At 46.5% G+C, this 19,251-nt stretch overlaps 1 protein-coding gene across 1 annotated transcript in view; it reads left to right on the top strand.

Annotated features, from left to right (window-relative positions):
• The window catches only part of GMPPA (GDP-mannose pyrophosphorylase A), a 34,720-nt gene that overhangs the window by 12,815 nt on the left and 2,654 nt on the right, over nt 1-19,251 (top strand). The window contains exons 8-12 of the mRNA XM_066575505.1: nt 2,454-2,585; nt 2,666-2,763; nt 3,287-3,333; nt 6,007-6,099; nt 6,206-6,374. Coding sequence (XP_066431602.1) covers nt 2,454-2,585; nt 2,666-2,763; nt 3,287-3,333; nt 6,007-6,099; nt 6,206-6,374 — 539 coding nt within the window. The remainder of the gene's footprint in view (nt 1-2,453; nt 2,586-2,665; nt 2,764-3,286; nt 3,334-6,006; nt 6,100-6,205; nt 6,375-19,251) is intronic.

The raw sequence follows: 19,251 nt of genomic DNA, 5'->3' as shown, positions 1-19,251 counted from the left end.
TTTTTTAATCTTCTTTTTTTTTTTCACAGGTGTCCCTCTGGGGGACTTTGACCACAGTACTGCCCATCGCTGTGATAAGGCATGGCAGGGCTACTGCCTTGCCATGCCTTATCGCTTATACAGTGATAACAGGCATTGGCAATACAGGACGCCAGTGTCTGGCGTCCTGTTGCCATGGCGACAGGCCGGGCTCTCGCGATAACATCGCGAGAGCTGGCCGAAGACGCAGAGGGAGCGTGCTCCCTCTGTGAATTCTTTCCCTGCCGCGATCTACTTACATCGCGGCAGGGAAGGGGTTAACAGCGGGGGACGCATCTCCAATGCTCCCCCGCTGTTGCAGCGGGACGACGGCTGTGACTGACAGCCGGCCCCCGCTGCGGGATAGCGCAAGATCAGGTATGATCTCTCGCTATCTCCAGGATGTAATTTTACGCCCTGTTGTGGGAAGTACCCCGCTCCCAGGACGTAAACTTACTCCCTGGAGCGGGAAGGGGTTAAACAAGACGACTGTTGGGCGTTTAGGCGCCTGAAGGTTGTCCTAGCAATTATGGCTCCTGTACTTCTACACAGTAGTGATAATAATTACTGACTGAATGGAGGTTAACTCTACTAGAGAGCTCGTCCAGTCGCCCGCCTGCATTCACTGTGAACAGGCAGTCGTTCATGGATGGGTGACTGACTGTTTAAATGGGCCGACACTTGCTCGGTTTTTAGCTCGCTTTCTCTGTCGGGTCCCAGGTTTACACGGAACGACAGTTACCCGTAATCTCCTGTTTGAGCAATTATTCTGGAAACTATCTGCCCGTATAAAAGTACAGATAGATAGAATGTATGTGTGTATATAATACAGGATCCACCGTTCATGGTAGGTGATGGCCACAGCTCACCTCCTCCCCCTCCCTGCTGCACAGGTCACAGAGCATGCCCACAACTCTCTTCCATAGAAAGCAATAACCCTCTCCAGCCTATAGATTCCTAAGGTCTATGTGGCTGCTCTAAAGCAAATCTCTCGATTGCTGTTAACTGCAATCCAAGCGAGGTGGTTGCCCCCCTGCCTCCCCTCCCAGTCGTGTGCAGACAGTAGAAGAAAAAAAAAACTGCGATTACAAACAAATGATTAAAACCAAATACTAATAATATTATTTTATTTCTAATTAGTTTTTTTTAAAAAATGAGGCGACACATTCTCTTTAAAGGCTGGGATGATGAATGAGGATGGAGACGGCTCGCTGTCCAGACATTGCTTTACTGTTCAGTTTTTTTCCTTAAAGGAGTTCTGCAGAATTAGAAAAACATGGCCGCTTGCAGAAACAGTCAAGTGTGTGTGCTTTCAGAATGTATAGAGTGACTTCTCCAATGCTGATGGGGCGCCCCTGCTATCAGGATACTGGAAGTCAGAACTCAACCATCAACTTTTATGTCAAGTCAGAATGTCCCAATGCAGAAGAACTGAAATAGTTCTGATGAAGGGCTGGAAACTTATCGTCTTGTTTTACAAACTCTGTAGAACTATTTATTTAAGATTTTATCATTTGACCCATAAATTCAGTCCCCAGACCCCTAAACTAGTTCAGAACTGAGACCCCCCAAGATAGTTCAAACCCCAGCCAGATTGCTGACATTAGGGGAGTTTTCTCAGTTTTTACTATTGATGTTCTAGCTTTAGGACAGAACAGCAGATCTGCGAGGATCTCCCTCTCGCCGATCAGCTGATCCTCCGTCCCGCTGTCAGTCAGTGGGGCTGGATGACCTCATCGGTAGTTGGGGCCAGGAGTGTAATAGATGGCTTCATTCCCATTGAAATCAATGGGAACAAAGGTGTCTAATGCACCTCGTCCCTGAACACCGATGCGGACGATAAACTGGCATGGATCACAAGTGGCGGAGCCCCATCGATCTGGTATTAATGACCTGTCCTGAGGATAGATCATCAATAGTAAAAAGGGAAAAACCCCAGACCTGATATACAAAATGGAAAAAAAAAACTATATACTTGCTGCTCCTTCGCTTTGAGGCGTCGTCACATGCAATCTCCTGACGCCAACTAGCCTCGGCCCTGGTGGTAGTATTGCTCCTGACATCTGGCCTACCACCATAGATTCCTCCAATGCATGCATGACAGCAGTTCTGGGGGGTCCGGAGAGCCCGTGTTTATTTGGACCGCCGATTGAACACCCCGATCATAAAGTATGAGGGGAAAACCCTTTAACTTGTTCCCTAGTAAGAAAGGTTAGAGCTTGTAGTTGTGGATGGGGTCTGCGTGGAAGGAGGCTGTGGGCTCCTTGTTGTTGCCTACTGATAACTGCCAAAAGAAGGTGCTCTGTGTACACTGAACCAGCAGGCGGCAGCAGTGAGACATCCAGAAAACTACAACCTCCCGAATGCAGCAAATACAGTAATTTTTAAATTTACGGAATCCCCAAAAAATCCCTTTCTATTCTTTTCTGTGGCAGCGAGGAGAACTCTAGCTGGCAGCGGTCGGAGGTGATTCGGTTGGAGCAGGATATCTTCACGGCCCTGGCTGGACGAGGACAGCTTTATGTCTATAAAACAGACGGCTTCTGGAGTCAGATCAAGTCTGCGGGGTGAGTGTAAGCTCTTGGACCTGCAGCAGCTCAGACACAAAGCTCGTCATCTCACTCGTATGATGTTTCCCCCTCTACAGTTCAGCTATTTATGCCAGCCGTCTGTATCTGAGCCAGTATCGCATAATGCATCCGGAGAGACTGGCACTGAACAAGGAGCGGGCGCCAATGATCCTGGGTATGGAGTCTTGTTACTACTGCCAACATTAAACTGACCCTCCAGTTTCTGTCCCAGGTTACCTGCAGCTGTTCTTCTCGGTTGCCCCTTCAATCCATCAGTTGGTTGCAGCAATTTTCTAATACTGAATGCTCACTGTGCTCTGATTGGCCACCACTGATAACATGAGCAGTTCTGGCCAATCAGAGAGCAGGTACAGTGCATGAGTGGCCTAACACTACCAATGCACTGTGGGAATTAGGTAGTATGAAGACCCAAGCCCTGGAAACGGTGGATCGAAGGGATAGCAGAGAACAACTACTGCAGATACCATTTTTTTCCCCGACCCCTTCCAGGACAGAACTTTGTCCCATAACTGGACGGTCACTGTAAAAGTTTTTAATTTCCAAATGTAGCCCCACCATTGGCATTGTGCACATTATTATGGGGGTCTACCTTCCTGCCCCTCTGCAATAGAAATAAACTCCCTGTTCTCTGGGGACTTATTACAGTAAAAAGCAATTTTTTTTACTTTTTTTCCTAGGAAATGTGTATATACATCCCACAGCCAAAGTAGACCCGACTGCCGTGGTGAGTGATTGTCAATGGTTTCAGGCAAGATTAATAAAAGGAGGGGGCACTTTCTGTTTTGCTAAAGGACAGAGTCCCTATGACTCTATACTACAGCGCTGCAAGCGTTCGGCCCCCTGCTTATTGCACCGTATCACTTGGAGCCTGGCTTAAAAGGCTCCTTAAATAATCTAAGGTACAGTTAAGCCCCACGGACATCTGCGTATGCCGTAATATGATGAAGTGCATGAGCTGACATCTTTTTCAAATTGGGATAAGGAACTTTGCAGCCTTGAATGAAAAATAAAAAATTATAATAATCTGGTGTCTTGTGTACACAGCCCCTGTGCAGAGCTATGTGTCTGGTTACAGAAGACAAAGAACCTCTTCACTTTCTTATCCCACCATCATGTGTTTCTTCACTCCAGCCTCCTCAGCTTGATAAACCTACAGACAGCAGAAAACGAGGGTTTGAAGTAACTTATGCAGGGTCAGAATACACAGGTTGTGCTTGTAGTCTGTAACCATGGAAACTCATAAGTCTTCATAAGAGTTGTATACACACACAAAAAAAGTACAATTCAATCCAAACTATATGCAAAGTTGTTATAGATGGAAAAAGCAATAAACTGGTTGCAAAAGTGCACAAAGCCTTTAGGCCGCCTGCACACGAGCGGAAATTCCGCAGCGGGATTTCCTGCGGAATTTCTGCTGCTGGAAGCCTGCATAGGATTGCATTAACAAACGCAATCCTATGCAGATGGCCGTGATTTGGCCGCGCGAAATATCGCACAGCAAACAAATTGCGACATGCTCTATTTCTGTGTGGGGTTCGCAGAGCCCCGCACAGAAATGTCACTCACCCGGCTCCGGCCTGCGCATGCGCCGGCCGCCCGGCAAGCTGGCACATCAAAGAGTTGGCGGGCGCGGGTGAGTACGCGCTGGTCCCTGCTGGTGCTCGGGTCGGCTCCCTTGGCGAGAATTCTCGCCGCCGGATCCGACCCGCCCGTCTGCAGGCGGCCTTAAAGAGTAACTGCACTCAACAAGTCAAAAATTTTGATCTGAGGGGGTCCGGGTGCTGAGACCCCTGCTGACATGCAATGCTCACATGAACACTGTGCCCCTTTCTGCTGTCTTGGTTGCGTTCCAGCTCCTCTTAGCAGCTGAAGTCAGACACATAGACTTCTACATGTATGAATCAGTCTTCAGCTGCCGAGAGGACAGCTGAAGGGGCACAGTGCTCAGGCGAGAGCGCTGCGTTACCCAGACTCCATTTGATCAAAACCTTTGATATGTCACTATAATATGTTAGAGTAACTGCACTTTTTAAACACTTTTAACCCCTTCCCGCCCTAGGACGTACCGGAACGTCCTGGGAGCCTGGTACTTCCCGCAACAGGACGTACCGGTACGTCCTGGGAAAAGCGCGAGATCATATAAGATCCCATGCTATCCCGCAGTGGGAGCGGGAGATGCGCCCCCCGTTGTTAACCCCTTCCCTGCCGCGATCTACTTAGGGATCGCGCTCCCTCTGTGTCTCCGGCCGCCTCTTGCGATGTCATCGCGAGAGCCCGGCCTGTCACCATGGCAACAGGACGCCAGACACTGGCGTCCTGTATTGCCTATGCCTATAATCGCTGTATTAGCAATAAGGCATGGCAGAGCAGTAGCTCTGCCACGTTTTATGACAGCGATCATAGGCATAGTGCTGCAAGTCAGCAGAGGGACTCAAATTGTGTGTTAAAAAAAAAAACAAAAAACAACTTTTTTTATGCTTTTTCTAATATCAGCATAAAAAAAATTAAAACCCCACATATTGGGTATTGACGTGTTCGTAACGACGTGTACAAAAAGTAGAACACACTTTTTATTTTATACAACAAAAAGCGTAAAAAAAACCCGCTAAAAAACAAAGGCAAATGCCTCCAAAAAATGCAATAAAAGTGATCAAAAAAGCCGTACATTCCCCACAATGGTACCAATAAAAACTACAGCTCGTCTCGCAAAAAATAAGCCCTCATAGAGCTCAGTACATAAAAAAACAAAAAAGTTACAGGACTTTGAATGCAGCCATAGAGAAAAAAAAAATTTCAAAAAAAGGGGGGTTTATTGCAAAAAAGTGTAAAAACCTAAAAAAAAATAACAATTTTGGTATCGTTGTAACCGTACCAACCCGCAGAACAAATGTAGTGTGTCATTTATGCTGCATGATTAACGCTGTAAAAAAAAAAAAAAAAAACTATGGCAGAATTGATGCGTTTTCTCTCCCTGTTATCATTAAAAAAAAAAAAAGTTTTAAGATATAGTCTATGTACCCAAAAGTGACACCGATAAAAACTACAGCTCGCCACGCAAAAAACAAGCCCTTATACGGCCGCGTTGACGGAAAAATAAAAGTTATGGGTTTTGAAAAATGGAGATGGGAAAAATACCCCCCAAAAAATCGTTTGGTCCTCAACTCCAAAATAGGCCGTGTCATTAAGGGGTTAAAGGCCGGTCTGTTTTTAACTCCTACCTAATTCTGTGGTTTTCCTACTTTCCTCGGTTGTGATCTATTGTCATTTTTGGTAAAACAATACTGAGAACTCTTAAAGATCTTCATTTCATATTTCCCATTGCTGATTTTCCTGTTTTTAGGACTGTTCTGTTTATAGCGTTTTTTATATTCTGTTCCTACATTTGTATCCTTGACAGCTGGGCCCCAACGTCTCTATCGGTATGGGAGTGACCATTGGCGCCGGCGTCCGGGTGCGAGAGTCAATTATTTTACATGGAGCCGTGCTGCAGGTGAGAGAACATGGCTCTCTGCATGTCCTGATAGTCGCCGACCACTGGCATATACCTCTGGAATATGTTGTGTCTTTTTTCACACCATCTGTATGTCTCTCTCTAGGATCACAGTTGTGTCTTAAACACCATAGTCGGCTGGGGCAGCAGCATTGGCCAATGGGCTCGTGTAGAAGGAACGCCCAGCGATCCCAATCCTAATGATCCTTATGCCAAAATAGATAGCGAAACCTTGTTCAGGGAAGGGAAGCTAACGCCGTCCATCACAATCCTGGGTAAGACGCTTCACGATACATTATTAGTGTATAAGATGAGTGCGCAGTTAGAGGAAAGACGCAAGAAAGTGGAAATTTGTGTCGTATCAAACGGTAAGTAAAGTTGCTTGTTTAGTGCTGATCTTTTTTGTATTATATTAGGCTCTGTACTCTAGTCACACCCAGAGCTGCATTCAGATTTTGAATCCATAAGACTGGGTTCTCGAGTTTAACCCTTAAAGAACATGAAAATCCTATAAGGATGTCTGTCAGCTGAGTTTAGTAGACTAACCTAATTGTATGATAAGACTGATGACTGTACTCATTATGTTCAATAGATGCTCCAATGCAGAAACACGTGACCATTCTCATGCAGTCCAATAGGCGGTTGCCCTTCAGCCCCGGTCCACGCTCTCCACCCCCTTCTTTCGGTTAAACATGCCCATCACAGTCTTGACTGACCTCTCCAGTTCAAGCAGTCAGAGATGCCGTTCATTTCAGCTATTCTGCACCACACGTGGGATCATAGTCCTAAGTACATTACGCTCGTGCGCTGTTGTCTGTGTAGCTGAAACGCACAGCATTTCAAACTGCTAAGGGCTTATTCACACGGGCGAGAATCTTGTGCAAGTTTTGCGCGTTGCGAGACATACAAACTTTCATGAATGAGCTTCATTCTTTTGAATGAAGTTATTCACATGAGCGCTTTTTTTTTTTTTTTTTCCTTTTTTTCCATCGCAGCACGTTCTATCTTTTGGACATTCCCTCGGAACGCCTCACCCCTTGTTTTCAATAGGACCTTAGAACACATTGCATGGCGCTCACGTGCCATGTGATGCGACGTTTACTAGTGAGAAACACTTGCGACCTTCTGACACATGCCTGAAGTGATGTGAGGCAGTTTTGAATGGAAAAATGCACATTGGCAGCTGAGATATTGGACCTACTTTCTCACCCTTCTTGGATGTAGCGTAAGCTGGAGACACCATGATGGGCGTGTTTAGCCAAAAGTGGGAGAGGACCTGATCCAGTGCTGCGGGTGAGTCACCCGCCGGACAGTTTACTGCTTGGTGGCAACCCTGACATTCTGTACTGTTGCACCTCCTGAACATAATAACGTACGGTTCTCCCTCTGTCCCACATCATATACAAGTAGGTTTCACTGCTGCAGTCCGCTGCCAACATCCTTTACAAAGAAACACAAGATCCTTCATCGTACATAAAACATGGGAAAGTAAAGGAGCCTTTACACGGCATAAATGGCCGACAGCCGTCTCCGTGACTATCGCTCCGGCGCTCCCACACAGTATTAATAGCCGTTCTATAAATGAAGGTGGAGTGCGATGGTGTTCTGTTCTGCTGCCTACATTTACAGCAAACAGGCAGTTGCTAATAGACTGAGTGGCTCCTGTTTACGACAGTCGCTTTGGTGACTAAAAGCCAAGCCACAAATGAGCGACTTGTTGCTCGGTGACTGTCGGCCATCACTTGTACATGAGACGGCTATGGTCTGTAGCCGCTGCTTCCAGCAACTGTTCATGCTGTTAGGGGGGTCACAAGGGGACCCGTCAGCTGATGCTGTCTGCTTCCCAATCAGTTGAACATGCGAGTATACTCGGAGGAGATCAATGGACACCACACCGTATGTGCTAACCAAAGAAATGCCTGTTTAATGTACAATGTATTCAATCTTTATACATTTCTACAAAGCGAGTGGCTTTATGCCAGATACAATTAAAATTAATAAGCACATATATTGATTTAAAACATCTCGGTCTCTTATCAGTATGTCTTCCTCTGTGTAGGTGTTAATCGGGAGGTACATTCCTATGAGCTTGTTAGTAAGTTTCAACTAGAACTTATTTACAGATAAGAACAGCACAGAAACCTTGTGATATTCCAATTAATATTTCCAGGTGGGTCATTATAATTGAAATCTAACATTTTTCTCAAGTGAAAGTTGAAAACCATACAGATATATATGTGTATTATAGCAGACAAGCAAAGAGACAAAATGGAGTCTCTGTAGTCTATTTTTAAAGCGTCAGCCCTTACACGTATAAGCTTAAACCTTTAGCAGAAGAAAACGCAAATTATAAAAACAAGTTCTGTGAAATACACTTATCATTCTCTATTTAAAGGCATAAACCTGAATTAACCCCTCACAATGCTATTTGTCTAAAATTATCTGAACTTCTTCCTTGCCGAAATAACTTCTAAGAATCGAACCCTGAGGCTGCACTACTGAGATGGCAACGTGTCCCCTGTATGTCAGGTGCCTTGTACAAGTCACCATCCACACCCATGTATACTCCAGCCAGCTGCGGCACCGCTGAGTATCACCGCCGGCCTTCTATTTCATACTTGCTGTCATTTGGGCCCCCCTTAGATTTGGCTCCTGGAACTATGAAACTGTCACATGGACGTTCTTCTCCACTTACTGTATAAACGGTGATGTCAGTAGGAAATGGAGAAAAACCGACATCACCCATTGACAGTAAGTGGAGGAGAATGCTCACTTGGGGGATACACAGCAGCAGGAGACGGATCTAAGCAAGCCCGTATGGGGTGGAGTATAAAAAAAACTGTTGATGATAGACTGAGTGGGGGCTATACAGCCAGCCACACAACAGGTCCTCTATGGTGGGGATACTGAAGTGAATGCAAGAGAGCTGCAGTATCTTTCTGGGCCACTAAAATTTGTCCACCAAGCTGCGCCTCCTTTACATCAAATAATGGGCAGGGTTGTTGATTGCTGGAAGACCGCCAATCTGATATATAATGACAAAGATGCAGGATAGGTCATCACTAAGTATTCTGGAAACTCCCCTGTAACCCCTTAGTGACGGAGTCTTTTTGTTTTTCTATTTTTGTTTTTTCCTCCCTCAGAATTGACAGCAGCATTTAAGGGGTTAACAGCCCTGATCGGCAGAGGGGATTGTGGATTGTCTGGGCTGTTGCCGTTATAAGAAACAGCTGACACGCACAATGTATGGAGGGAGATAGCCCTGCTATCCTCCATACACGTCCTGCAGCTGCAGGACGTAAAAACACTATGGGGTCGGCCTTTTCAACTGCTAAAGGAGCTGGATCAGGGCTTGATTTTTGTGGGGTACTTATCAGTCCTGTTTGAGGTTGCATATCGCTAGTTAGATCTTTTATCCCTTTCCAGAGGTGCGATTATATATATATATATATATATATATATATATATATATATATATATATATATATATATATATATATGTGAGGAATTAGCGTTTAGGATCGGTAGCAACCTGGGCATAAGCAGTCAGAGACATTGACACTTGCGATAAAGTCTTTAGTCCAGGCTCTGCCTGGGTTTATTTCCAAGCAAACAAAACAAAATACAGGCCTTAACATCAGGCAAACATAAAGGAAATCCTGCTCGTCTGAGCACTTACTAAACATGTAGCGTTCCTGTCTACACACTGGTACTCAAAATGGCTCCTGCACACAGCCAGCCAGCTCTCTCAGACCTGCAGAGGTCTCAGTTCCTCCTTAGGCCCTGTAGGCCCAGGCTTTATATGGCCTGGTACCAGCCCCACCTGGTACGTGGGAGTGACCATCCCACCCTTCACTTTGGTTACTCCAGAAAAGCCGGCCCGGATTATGTGGCTTGGAGCCACTTACATACTACAACGTGTTAGCGGCTTAATGCCACTAACACTATACTGCCGGCTTCCTCCACCGAGCCCAGGCTGCTCGGTGGCACGTATCCGCCCAAGCGCTCCCCAACGCCTCATAGGAGAGTATCCTAGGTGACACATACCTGCCCTCCAGCACCTTTCCGGTCACCGTCTCACATACCCTCCCCCCTCTGTTCGAGCCTGTGGGGTCGGACACCTTTAGCCGCCATGCAATGCGTCCTTGATAAGGCATCGGCATTGCCCTGTAGCTTTCCGGCCCTGTGTTCTACCAAAAAACTGAAGTTTTGTAGTGTCAGGAACCACCTGGTGACTCTGGCGTTCCTCTCTTTTGCCTGTGACATCCAGGTTAAGGGGGAGTGGTCTGTGATCAGCCTGAAGTGCCGACCTAGCAGGTAATATTTTAGGGATTCCAGGGCCCACTTGATGGCTAGGCACTCCCGCTCAACGATACTATAATTTTTTTCCGGCGGCGTGAGCTTCCTGCTCAGATAAATTACGGGATGTTCCTCTCCTTCTACTTCCTGGGACAGAACTGCTCCCAGTCCCACATCGGACGCGTCTGTTTTCTCGTTTAAAATTGGGTGTGACTAACACTGGACGTTTACAGAGGGCCCGTTTTAACTCTTGGAACGCCTTTTCTGCGTCATGGTTCCACTTGACCATGACTGACTTACTGTTCTTGGTCAAGTCTGTTAGGGGCGCTGCTATGCTCGCAAAGTTTTGCACGAACCGCCTATAGTACCCTACAATGCCTAAAAAGGCTCTCACCTGCTTTTTAGTTGTGGGTTGTGGCCAGTTCTGAACAGCTTCAACTTTATTGACCTGGGGTTTTATAATACCCCTACCTATTATATACCCCAGGTATCGGGCTTCTTCAAGACCCAGGGCGCACTTCTTTGGGTTTGCTCTGAGCCCTGCTTTTCTAAGGGAGTTCAGTACTGCCTGTACCTTGGGTAGATGGCTGTCCCAGTCTTCGCTAAAGATGATGATATCATCTAAATATGCTGACGCATATTGACGATGGGGTTTGAGTATGATATCCATCAATCTTTGGAAGGTTGCTGGGGCTCCATGCAAACCGAAGGGTAGGCAGATGTACTGAAACAACCCTTCTGGAGTGGCAAACACAGTCTTTTCTTTCACGCTCTCTGTAAGGGGAACCTGCCAGTAGCCTTTAGTAAGGTCAAGAGTGGAAAAGTACCTGGCATGACCCAGTCTCTCAATCAACTCGTCCACTCTCGGCATTGGGTATGCGTCAAATTTTGACACGTCGTTTAGCTTCCGGAAGTCGTTACAGAAGCGCAGAGAGCCATCAGGTTTTGGTATCAGCACGATAGGGCTGGACCATTCGCTTTTCGACTCCTCAATTACTCCGAGGTCTAGCATTTTCTTGACCTCCTCGGAGATGGCTCATCTGAATTACGCACATCTGAATTACGCTGTATAAATTCCCTCGACTCTTGTTGTTGGGATTTGGACAGGGACCCTGATACACACACCTCTGGGACCGTACCACGGGGGGTGCTCACTGCAGTCAGGGCTTCTCTGTCCTTCCATGGCTTAATTAGGTTTACATGGTACAATTGTTCTGGTTTCCGCCTACCTGGCTGGTATACCTTATAATTTACCTCTCCGACTTTCTCAATTATGTCATAGGGCCCTTGCCATTTTGCTAGGAATTTACTTTCTAGGGTGGGCACCAACACTAGTACCCGATCCCCAGGGTTGAAGGTTCTCACCTTGGCGGACCAGTTATATACCCGGCTTTGGGCTTCTTGAGCCTGCTGTAAATGTTCTTTAACAATGGGCATGACCGCCGCAATTCGATCCTGCATGAGGGAGATGTGTTCAATAACACTCCTGTAGGGGGTGGACTCGTGCTCCCAGGTCTCCTTAGCTACATCAAGGAGCCCTCGGGGATGTCTACCATACACTAATTCAAAGGGAGAGAACCCAGTGGAGGATTGTGGGACTTCACGGATTGAGAACATTAAATATGGCAGCAGACAGTCCCAGTCCTTCCCATCCTTATTGACTACCTTTTTTAGCATGCTTTTTAGGGTCTTATTAAATCTCTCAACCAGGCCAGCTGTCTGTGGGTGGTACACAGACGTCCGTAAGTGCTTAATATTCAGCAGCTTACACAATTCCTTCATGACCTTTGACATAAAGGGGGTTCCTTGGTCCGTCAGGATCTCTTAGTATGCCCGTGCGGGAGAACATGTGAAGTAGTTCCTTTGCAATACCCTTGGATGACGTATTGCGTAAAGGAACGGCTTCGGGGTAACGGGTGACATAGTCTACAACCACTAATATATGTTGGTGACCCCGGGCGGACTTTACCAAGGGCCCAACTAGGTCCATAGCGATCCGCTCAAACGGCACCTCTATGATGGGCAAGGGCACTAAGGGGCTCCGGTAATGGGGCATAGGAGCTGTTATCTGACACTCCGGGCACGACTCACAGTAACGTTTTACATCACCATGTACCCCTGGCCAGAAAAAACGCTGAAGGATGCGTTCCTTAGTCTTTTCGCTCCCGAGATGACCTCCCAGCACATGCTTGTGCGCTAGGTCTAAGACCATCCTGCGATAAGACTGAGGTACCACCAGCTGTTCCACAACCTCCCCACGGACCTTGTCAACCTGATACAACAACTCTTGATTGACTGCCAGGTGTGGAAACACAGTATCAGCCCCCGGGAATTGAGGCTCCCCATTTAGTACTTTAATATTTTCCCTGGCCTTTACTAACGTGGGGTCTCGGAGCTGCTCAGTTCCGAAATTGGCACGTGAGACCTCTAAGTCGGGCATAGCAACCACTTCGTCCTGTACCTCTGTCTCACCCGCTAGTACTGTTAAGGGAAAGTTATCCCCATCCTCTTGGGTCACCCCTACTGCTGGAACCGTACCCTCAGGGTCAAACGGTTCTGGACACACATCATGCACATTTGCATTATCATGAATCTTATTTGCAGACGACCCTCGGTGTTGCCACAAGTCCCAAAATAGGGGAAAGTCTCTCCCGAGGATCACGGTGTGCATTAAGGATTTCACGACGCCCACCTCATGGGTGGCAAGTCCACACGGAGTATCAAGTCTTACAAGGGCAATAGGGTACTCCTTGGTGTCCCCATGCACACAAACAACCCCCATGTGACGGCTGGTGAAGGTTCTGGGATCGACCAGGCTGGAGTGCACCAGCGTAACCAAGCTCTCTGAGTCCAGTAGAGCTGTCACCGCAAAGTCATTCACCTTTAGGTGACATAAGGGTCGATCAGTCTCTGACGCAGTCTCAGACTGGTGCAGAACACACTGGCCGTGCGGACATCGACCTCCGCCGGGCAGAGTCGCAGTCCATGGGTTTCACAGTGAGGGGACAGTTGGCAGCAAGATGCCCGGGCTCATGACAGCGCCAACATCGTATGGTGGCCCGGTCTTCTTGGGGTTCTACCCGGGACCCGAGTGTCCATTTGGGGCTTCTCCTCTGCCCCAAACGATCCCCCTCTGAGCCGCCTACCCTGGGGACACTTTTGATACCCCTTACATATGGAACAGTCTTACCAGGGGCTCCAGCCGACTTGCTGTTCCCGGGGTTGGAACGTCGAGGAGGCACGGCTTGCAGTAAGTCCTCCGTGGCTTTATACCTCTCGACGAGGCTCACGAGTTGGTCCACGTCCTGGGGACCTCCTTGTCCCACTCAGCGCTGGATTGCGGGGGGCAGCGAGCGTATAAACTTATCCAGAACCACTTTCTGTACGATCTCTGCCGGGGACGACGACTCCGGCTGCAGCTACTTTCTCACCAGGTGGAACAGGTCGTACATCTGGGAGCGAGCTGGTAGGTCGTCTGCGAAAGTCCAGGCGTGTACACGTCGAGCCCGCACATGGGCGTCCACGCCCAAGCGTGCCAGGATCTCACCTTTGAGCCTATTATAGCCCTTGGCATCCTGCTCACCGAGGTCAAAGTAGGCCTTTTGGGGTTCTCCCGTCAGAAAAGGCGCTACTACCTTAGCCCACTGAGGCGCCGGTAACTTCTCCCTCTCGGCCACTCTCTCAAAGACCGCGAGATAGGCCTCGATGTCATCGGTGGGTGTCATCTTTTGTAAGGCTGCCTGTACCGCGGTACGGGTGGTGGGGAGCGAACCAGCCGATCTCTGCACACTTTGCGCCACCGCCCGGAGTTGCTCTTGCAGCTGTTGGGTAACCCGCTGTTGCTCCTGCAGTGCTAAACGATTGGCTTCCACCAGTAGAGCATTAGTCTCGGCCTGAACTCTCATGGCCTCCTCATGGACTTTTTGCTGGGTCGCCGTCATTAGCGTCAGCTGTTTCATCAGATCCTCCATCTTGGCTGTATCTTATTGCTGTGCCGTTGCAGCTTTCACCCAGGACATGGGGGGGTTACAGCACTCTCCCGTCAATCTCTCTTGGGCGGTTGCCCTTAGCAACGGTTCTCCAGCTGCTGCAGCAAAATGTCCATTAATTGGTGTATGTCTCTTTAAGACCGCTGCCCGCATTTAAACACCATATGTGAGGGATTAGCGTTTAGGATCGGTAGCAACCTGGGCATAAGCAGTCAGAGACAGTGACACTTGCGATAAAGTCTTTAGTTCAGGCTTGGCCTGGGTTTATTTCCAAGCAAACAAAACAAAATACAGGCCTTAACATCAGGCAAACATAAAGGAAATCCTGCTCGTCTGAGCACTTACTAAACATGTAGCGTTCCTGTCTACACACTGGTAACAAATAGCTCCTGCACACAGCCAGCCAGCTCTCTCAGACCTGCAGAGGTCTCAGTTCCTCCTTAGGCCCTGTAGGCCCAGGCTTTATATGGCCTGGTACCAGCCCCACCTGGTACGTGGGAGTGACCATCCCACCCTTCACTTTGGTTACTCCAGAAAAGCCGGCCCGGATTATGTGGCTTGGAGCCACTTACACACTACAACGTGTTAGCGGCTTAATGCCACTAACACTATACTGCCGCCTTCCTCCACCGAGCCCAGGCTGCTCGGTGGCACGTATCCGCCCAAGCGCTCCCCAGCGCCTCATAGGAGAGCATCCTAGGTGACACATACCTGCCCTCCAGCACCTTGCCGGTCACCGTCTCACAATATATATATATATCTATATCTATATATATAAAGCTGAAAGCCCTCACTGACTCACTCACTGACTGACTGACTCGCCAAAAGTTCTCCAACTTCCCAATGTCATAGAAACATGAAATTTGGCGCAAGCATAGATTATCTCCAAAATAGGAAAAGAAATTGGGTCCCAACTCGATTATTCAATTCTAGCGCAAAAGAATTGGCGTCGAAATTTAACGTACATAATCTAAATCACTCACTTCCCAATGTCATAGAAACGGGAAATTTGGCACAAGCATTGATTATGTCATAAATAGGAAAAGTTAATAGGTCCCAACTCCATTATTCAATTCTATGCGCAAAAGAATTAGCGTCCAAATTTTACGTACGGAATCTAATTTTCTCACATTCCGGTGTCATAGAAACGGGAAATTTGGCACGAGCATTGATTATGTCATAAATAGGAAAAGCGAATGGGTCCCAACTCGATTATTCAATTCTAGCGCAAAAGAATTGGCGTCGAAATTTTACGTGCGGAATGTAATTTTCTCACTTTCCAGTGTCATAGAAACAGGAAATTTGGCACGAGCATTGATTGTCATAACTAGGAAAAGCTAATGGGTCCCAACTCGATTATTCAATTCTATGCGCAAAAGAATTAGCGTCCAAATTTTACTTGCGGAATGTAATTTTCTCACTTTCCGGTGTCATAGAAACGGGAAATTTGGCACGAGCATTGATTATGTCATAAATAGGAAAAGTTAAAAGGTCCCAACTCCATTATTCAATTCTAGCGCAAAAGAATTGGCGTCGAAATTTTACGTGCGGAATGTAATTTTTTCACTTTCCAGTGTCCTAGAAACAGGAAATTTGGCACTAGCATTGATTATGTCATAAATAGTAAAAGCTAATGGATCCCAACTCCATTATTCAATTCTATGTGCAAAAGAATTAGCATCCAAATTTTACGTACATAATCTAAATCTCTCACTTCCCAATGTCACAGAAACATGAAATTTGGCACAAGCATTGATTATGTCATAAATAGGAAAAGCTAATGGGTCCCAACTCTATTATTCAATTCTAAGCGCAAAAGAATTAGTGTCCAAATTTTATGTACGTAATCTAATTCTCTCACTTCCTGATGTCATTTTATATGAAGGAAACGTCGCATGGTTACCTCCACGTGGTGTTTCCTGGGTAACGCAGAGAACTATGCAAAATGGTGAACATATGTTTTTCCTCAGTATATCTAAAGTAACCACGACTTCATAAGATTTTCCGTGCGAACACCAGATAAACACCAGTACCAAATTAACTCGGGCGAAGCCGGGTATATCAGCTAGTATATATATAAAGCTGAAAGCCCTCACTGACTGACTCACTGACTGACTCACTCACTGACTGACTCACTGACTCACTCACTGACTGACTCACTGACTGACTCACTGACTGACTCACTGACTGACTCACTGACTGACTCACTGACTGACTCACTGACTGACTCACTGACTGACTGACTCACTGACTGACTGACTCACTGACTGACTGACTCACTGACTGACTGACTCACTGACTGACTGACTGACTGACTCTCACTGACTGACTGACTCACTGACTGACTGACTCACTGACTGACTGACTCACTGACTGACTGACTCACTGACTGACTGACTCACTGACTGACTCACTGACTGACTCACTGACTGACTCACTGACTGACTGACTCACTGACTGACTCACTGACTGACTCACTGACTGACTCACTGACTGACTCACTGACTGACTCACTGACTGACTCACTGACTGACTCACTGACTCACTGACTGACTCACTGACTGACTCACTGACTGACTCACTGACTGACTCACTGACTGACTCACTGACTGACTCACTGACTGACTCACTGACTGACTCACTGACTGACTCACTGACTGACTCACTGACTGACTCACTGACTGACTCACTGACTGACTCACTGACTGACTCACTGACTGACTCACTGACTGACTCACTGACTGACTCACTGACTCACTGACTGACTCACTGACTGACTCACTGACTCACTGACTGACTCACTGACTCACTGACTGACTCACTGACTCACTGACTCACTGACTGACTCACTGACTCACTGACTGACTCACTGACTCACTGACTGACTCACTGACTTACTGACTGACTGACTCACTGACTGACTGACTCACTGACTGACTCACTCACTGACTGACTCACTGACTGACTCACTGACTGACTGACTCACTGACTGACTGACTCACTGACTGACTGACTGACTCACTGACTGACTGACTCACTGACTGACTCACTGACTGACTGACTCACTGACTGACTGACTCACTGACTGACTGACTCACTGACTGACTCACTGACTGACTCACTGACTGACTGACTCACTGACTGACTCACTGACTGACTGACTCACTGACTGACTGACTGACTCACTGACTCACTGACTGACTGACTGACTCACTGACTGACTGACTCACTGACTGACTGACTCACTGACTGACTGACTCACTGACTGACTCACTGACTCACTGACTGACTCACTGACTGACTCACTGACTGACTCACTGACTCACTGACTCACTGACTGACTCACTGACTGACTCACTGACTCACTGACTGACTCACTGACTCACTGACTGACTCACTGACTCACTGACTGACTCACTGACTCACTGACTGACTCGCCAAAAGTTCTCCAACTTCCCGATATCGTAGAAACATGAATTTTGGCACGAGCATAGATTATCTCCAAAATAGGAAAAGTAATTGGGTCCCAACTCGATTATTCAATTCTAGCGCAAAAGAATTGGCGTCAAAATTTTACGTACATAATCTAAATCTGTCACTTCCCAATGCCTTAGAAACTTAAAATTTGGCACGGGCATTAATTATGTCATAAATAGGAAAAGCTAATGGGTCCCAACACGATTATTCAATTCTAGCGCAAAAGAATTGGCGTTGAAATTTTACGTGCGGAAGGTAATTTTTTCACTTTCCGGTGTCATAGAAACAGGAAATTTGGCACGAGCATTGATTATGTCATAAATAGGAAAAGTTCATAGGTCCCAACTCGATTATTCAATTCTATGCGCAAAAGAATTAGCGTCCAAATTTTACGTACGGAATGTAATTTCTTCCCTTTTTGGTGTCATAGAAACAGGAAATTTGGCACGAGCATTGATTGTCATAAATAAGAAAAGCTAATGGGTCCCAACTCGATTATTCAATTCTATGCGCAAAAGAATTAGCGTCCAAATTTTACGTACGGAATGTAATTTCTTCCCTTTCCGGTGTCATAGAAACGGGAAATTTGGCACGAGCATTGATTATGTCATACATAGGAAAAGCTAATGGGTCCCAACTCGATTATTCAATTCTAGCGCAAAAGAATTGTCGTCGAAATTTTACGTACGGAATGTAATTTCTTCACTTTCCAGTGTCATAGAAACGGGAAATTTGGCACGAGCATTGATTGTCATAAATAGGAAAAGTTAATGAGTCCCAACTCGATTATTCAATTCTAAGCGCAAAAGAATTAGTGTCCAAATTTTATGTATGTAATCTAATTCTCTCACTTCCTGATGTCATTTTATAAAAAGGAAACGTCGCATGGTTACCTCCACGTGGTGTTTTCTGGGTAACGCAGAGAACTATGCAAAATGGTGAACATATCTTTTTCCTCAGTATCTCTAAAGTAACCACGACTTCATAAGATTTTCCATGTGAACACCAGATAAACACCAGTACCAAATTAACTCGGGCGAAGCCGCGTATATCAGCTAGTATATATATAAATTTCAAGTCCCCAAATGAGTTTCTTATTACGCATTAGAAAAAAAACAAAAAAAAACCTTTCCCATTGCACTCAAAAAAATAATAATAAGAAAAAATCTGCCATCTGTGTCGACAAAAGTCCAGATGATTAAGATATCACATTATTAACCCCTTAATGACGCGGCCCCTTTTTCTTTTTCCATTTTCGTTCCCCCCCCCCCCCCTAAAAAATTGTAACTCCTTTTTTTATCCATCAATGTCGTTGTATGAGGGCTTGTTTCTTTGCGGGACGACTTGTATTTTTCAATGGTGCTATTTAGGCCTCAAGCCCACGGGC

The sequence above is a fragment of the Eleutherodactylus coqui genome, chromosome 8 (assembly GCF_035609145.1).
Source record: "Eleutherodactylus coqui strain aEleCoq1 chromosome 8, aEleCoq1.hap1, whole genome shotgun sequence".
NCBI classification, from domain to species: domain Eukaryota; kingdom Metazoa; phylum Chordata; class Amphibia; order Anura; family Eleutherodactylidae; genus Eleutherodactylus; species Eleutherodactylus coqui.
The sequence above is the reverse complement of the archived record's forward strand: the minus strand, read 5'-3'. Positions and strand labels throughout refer to the sequence as shown.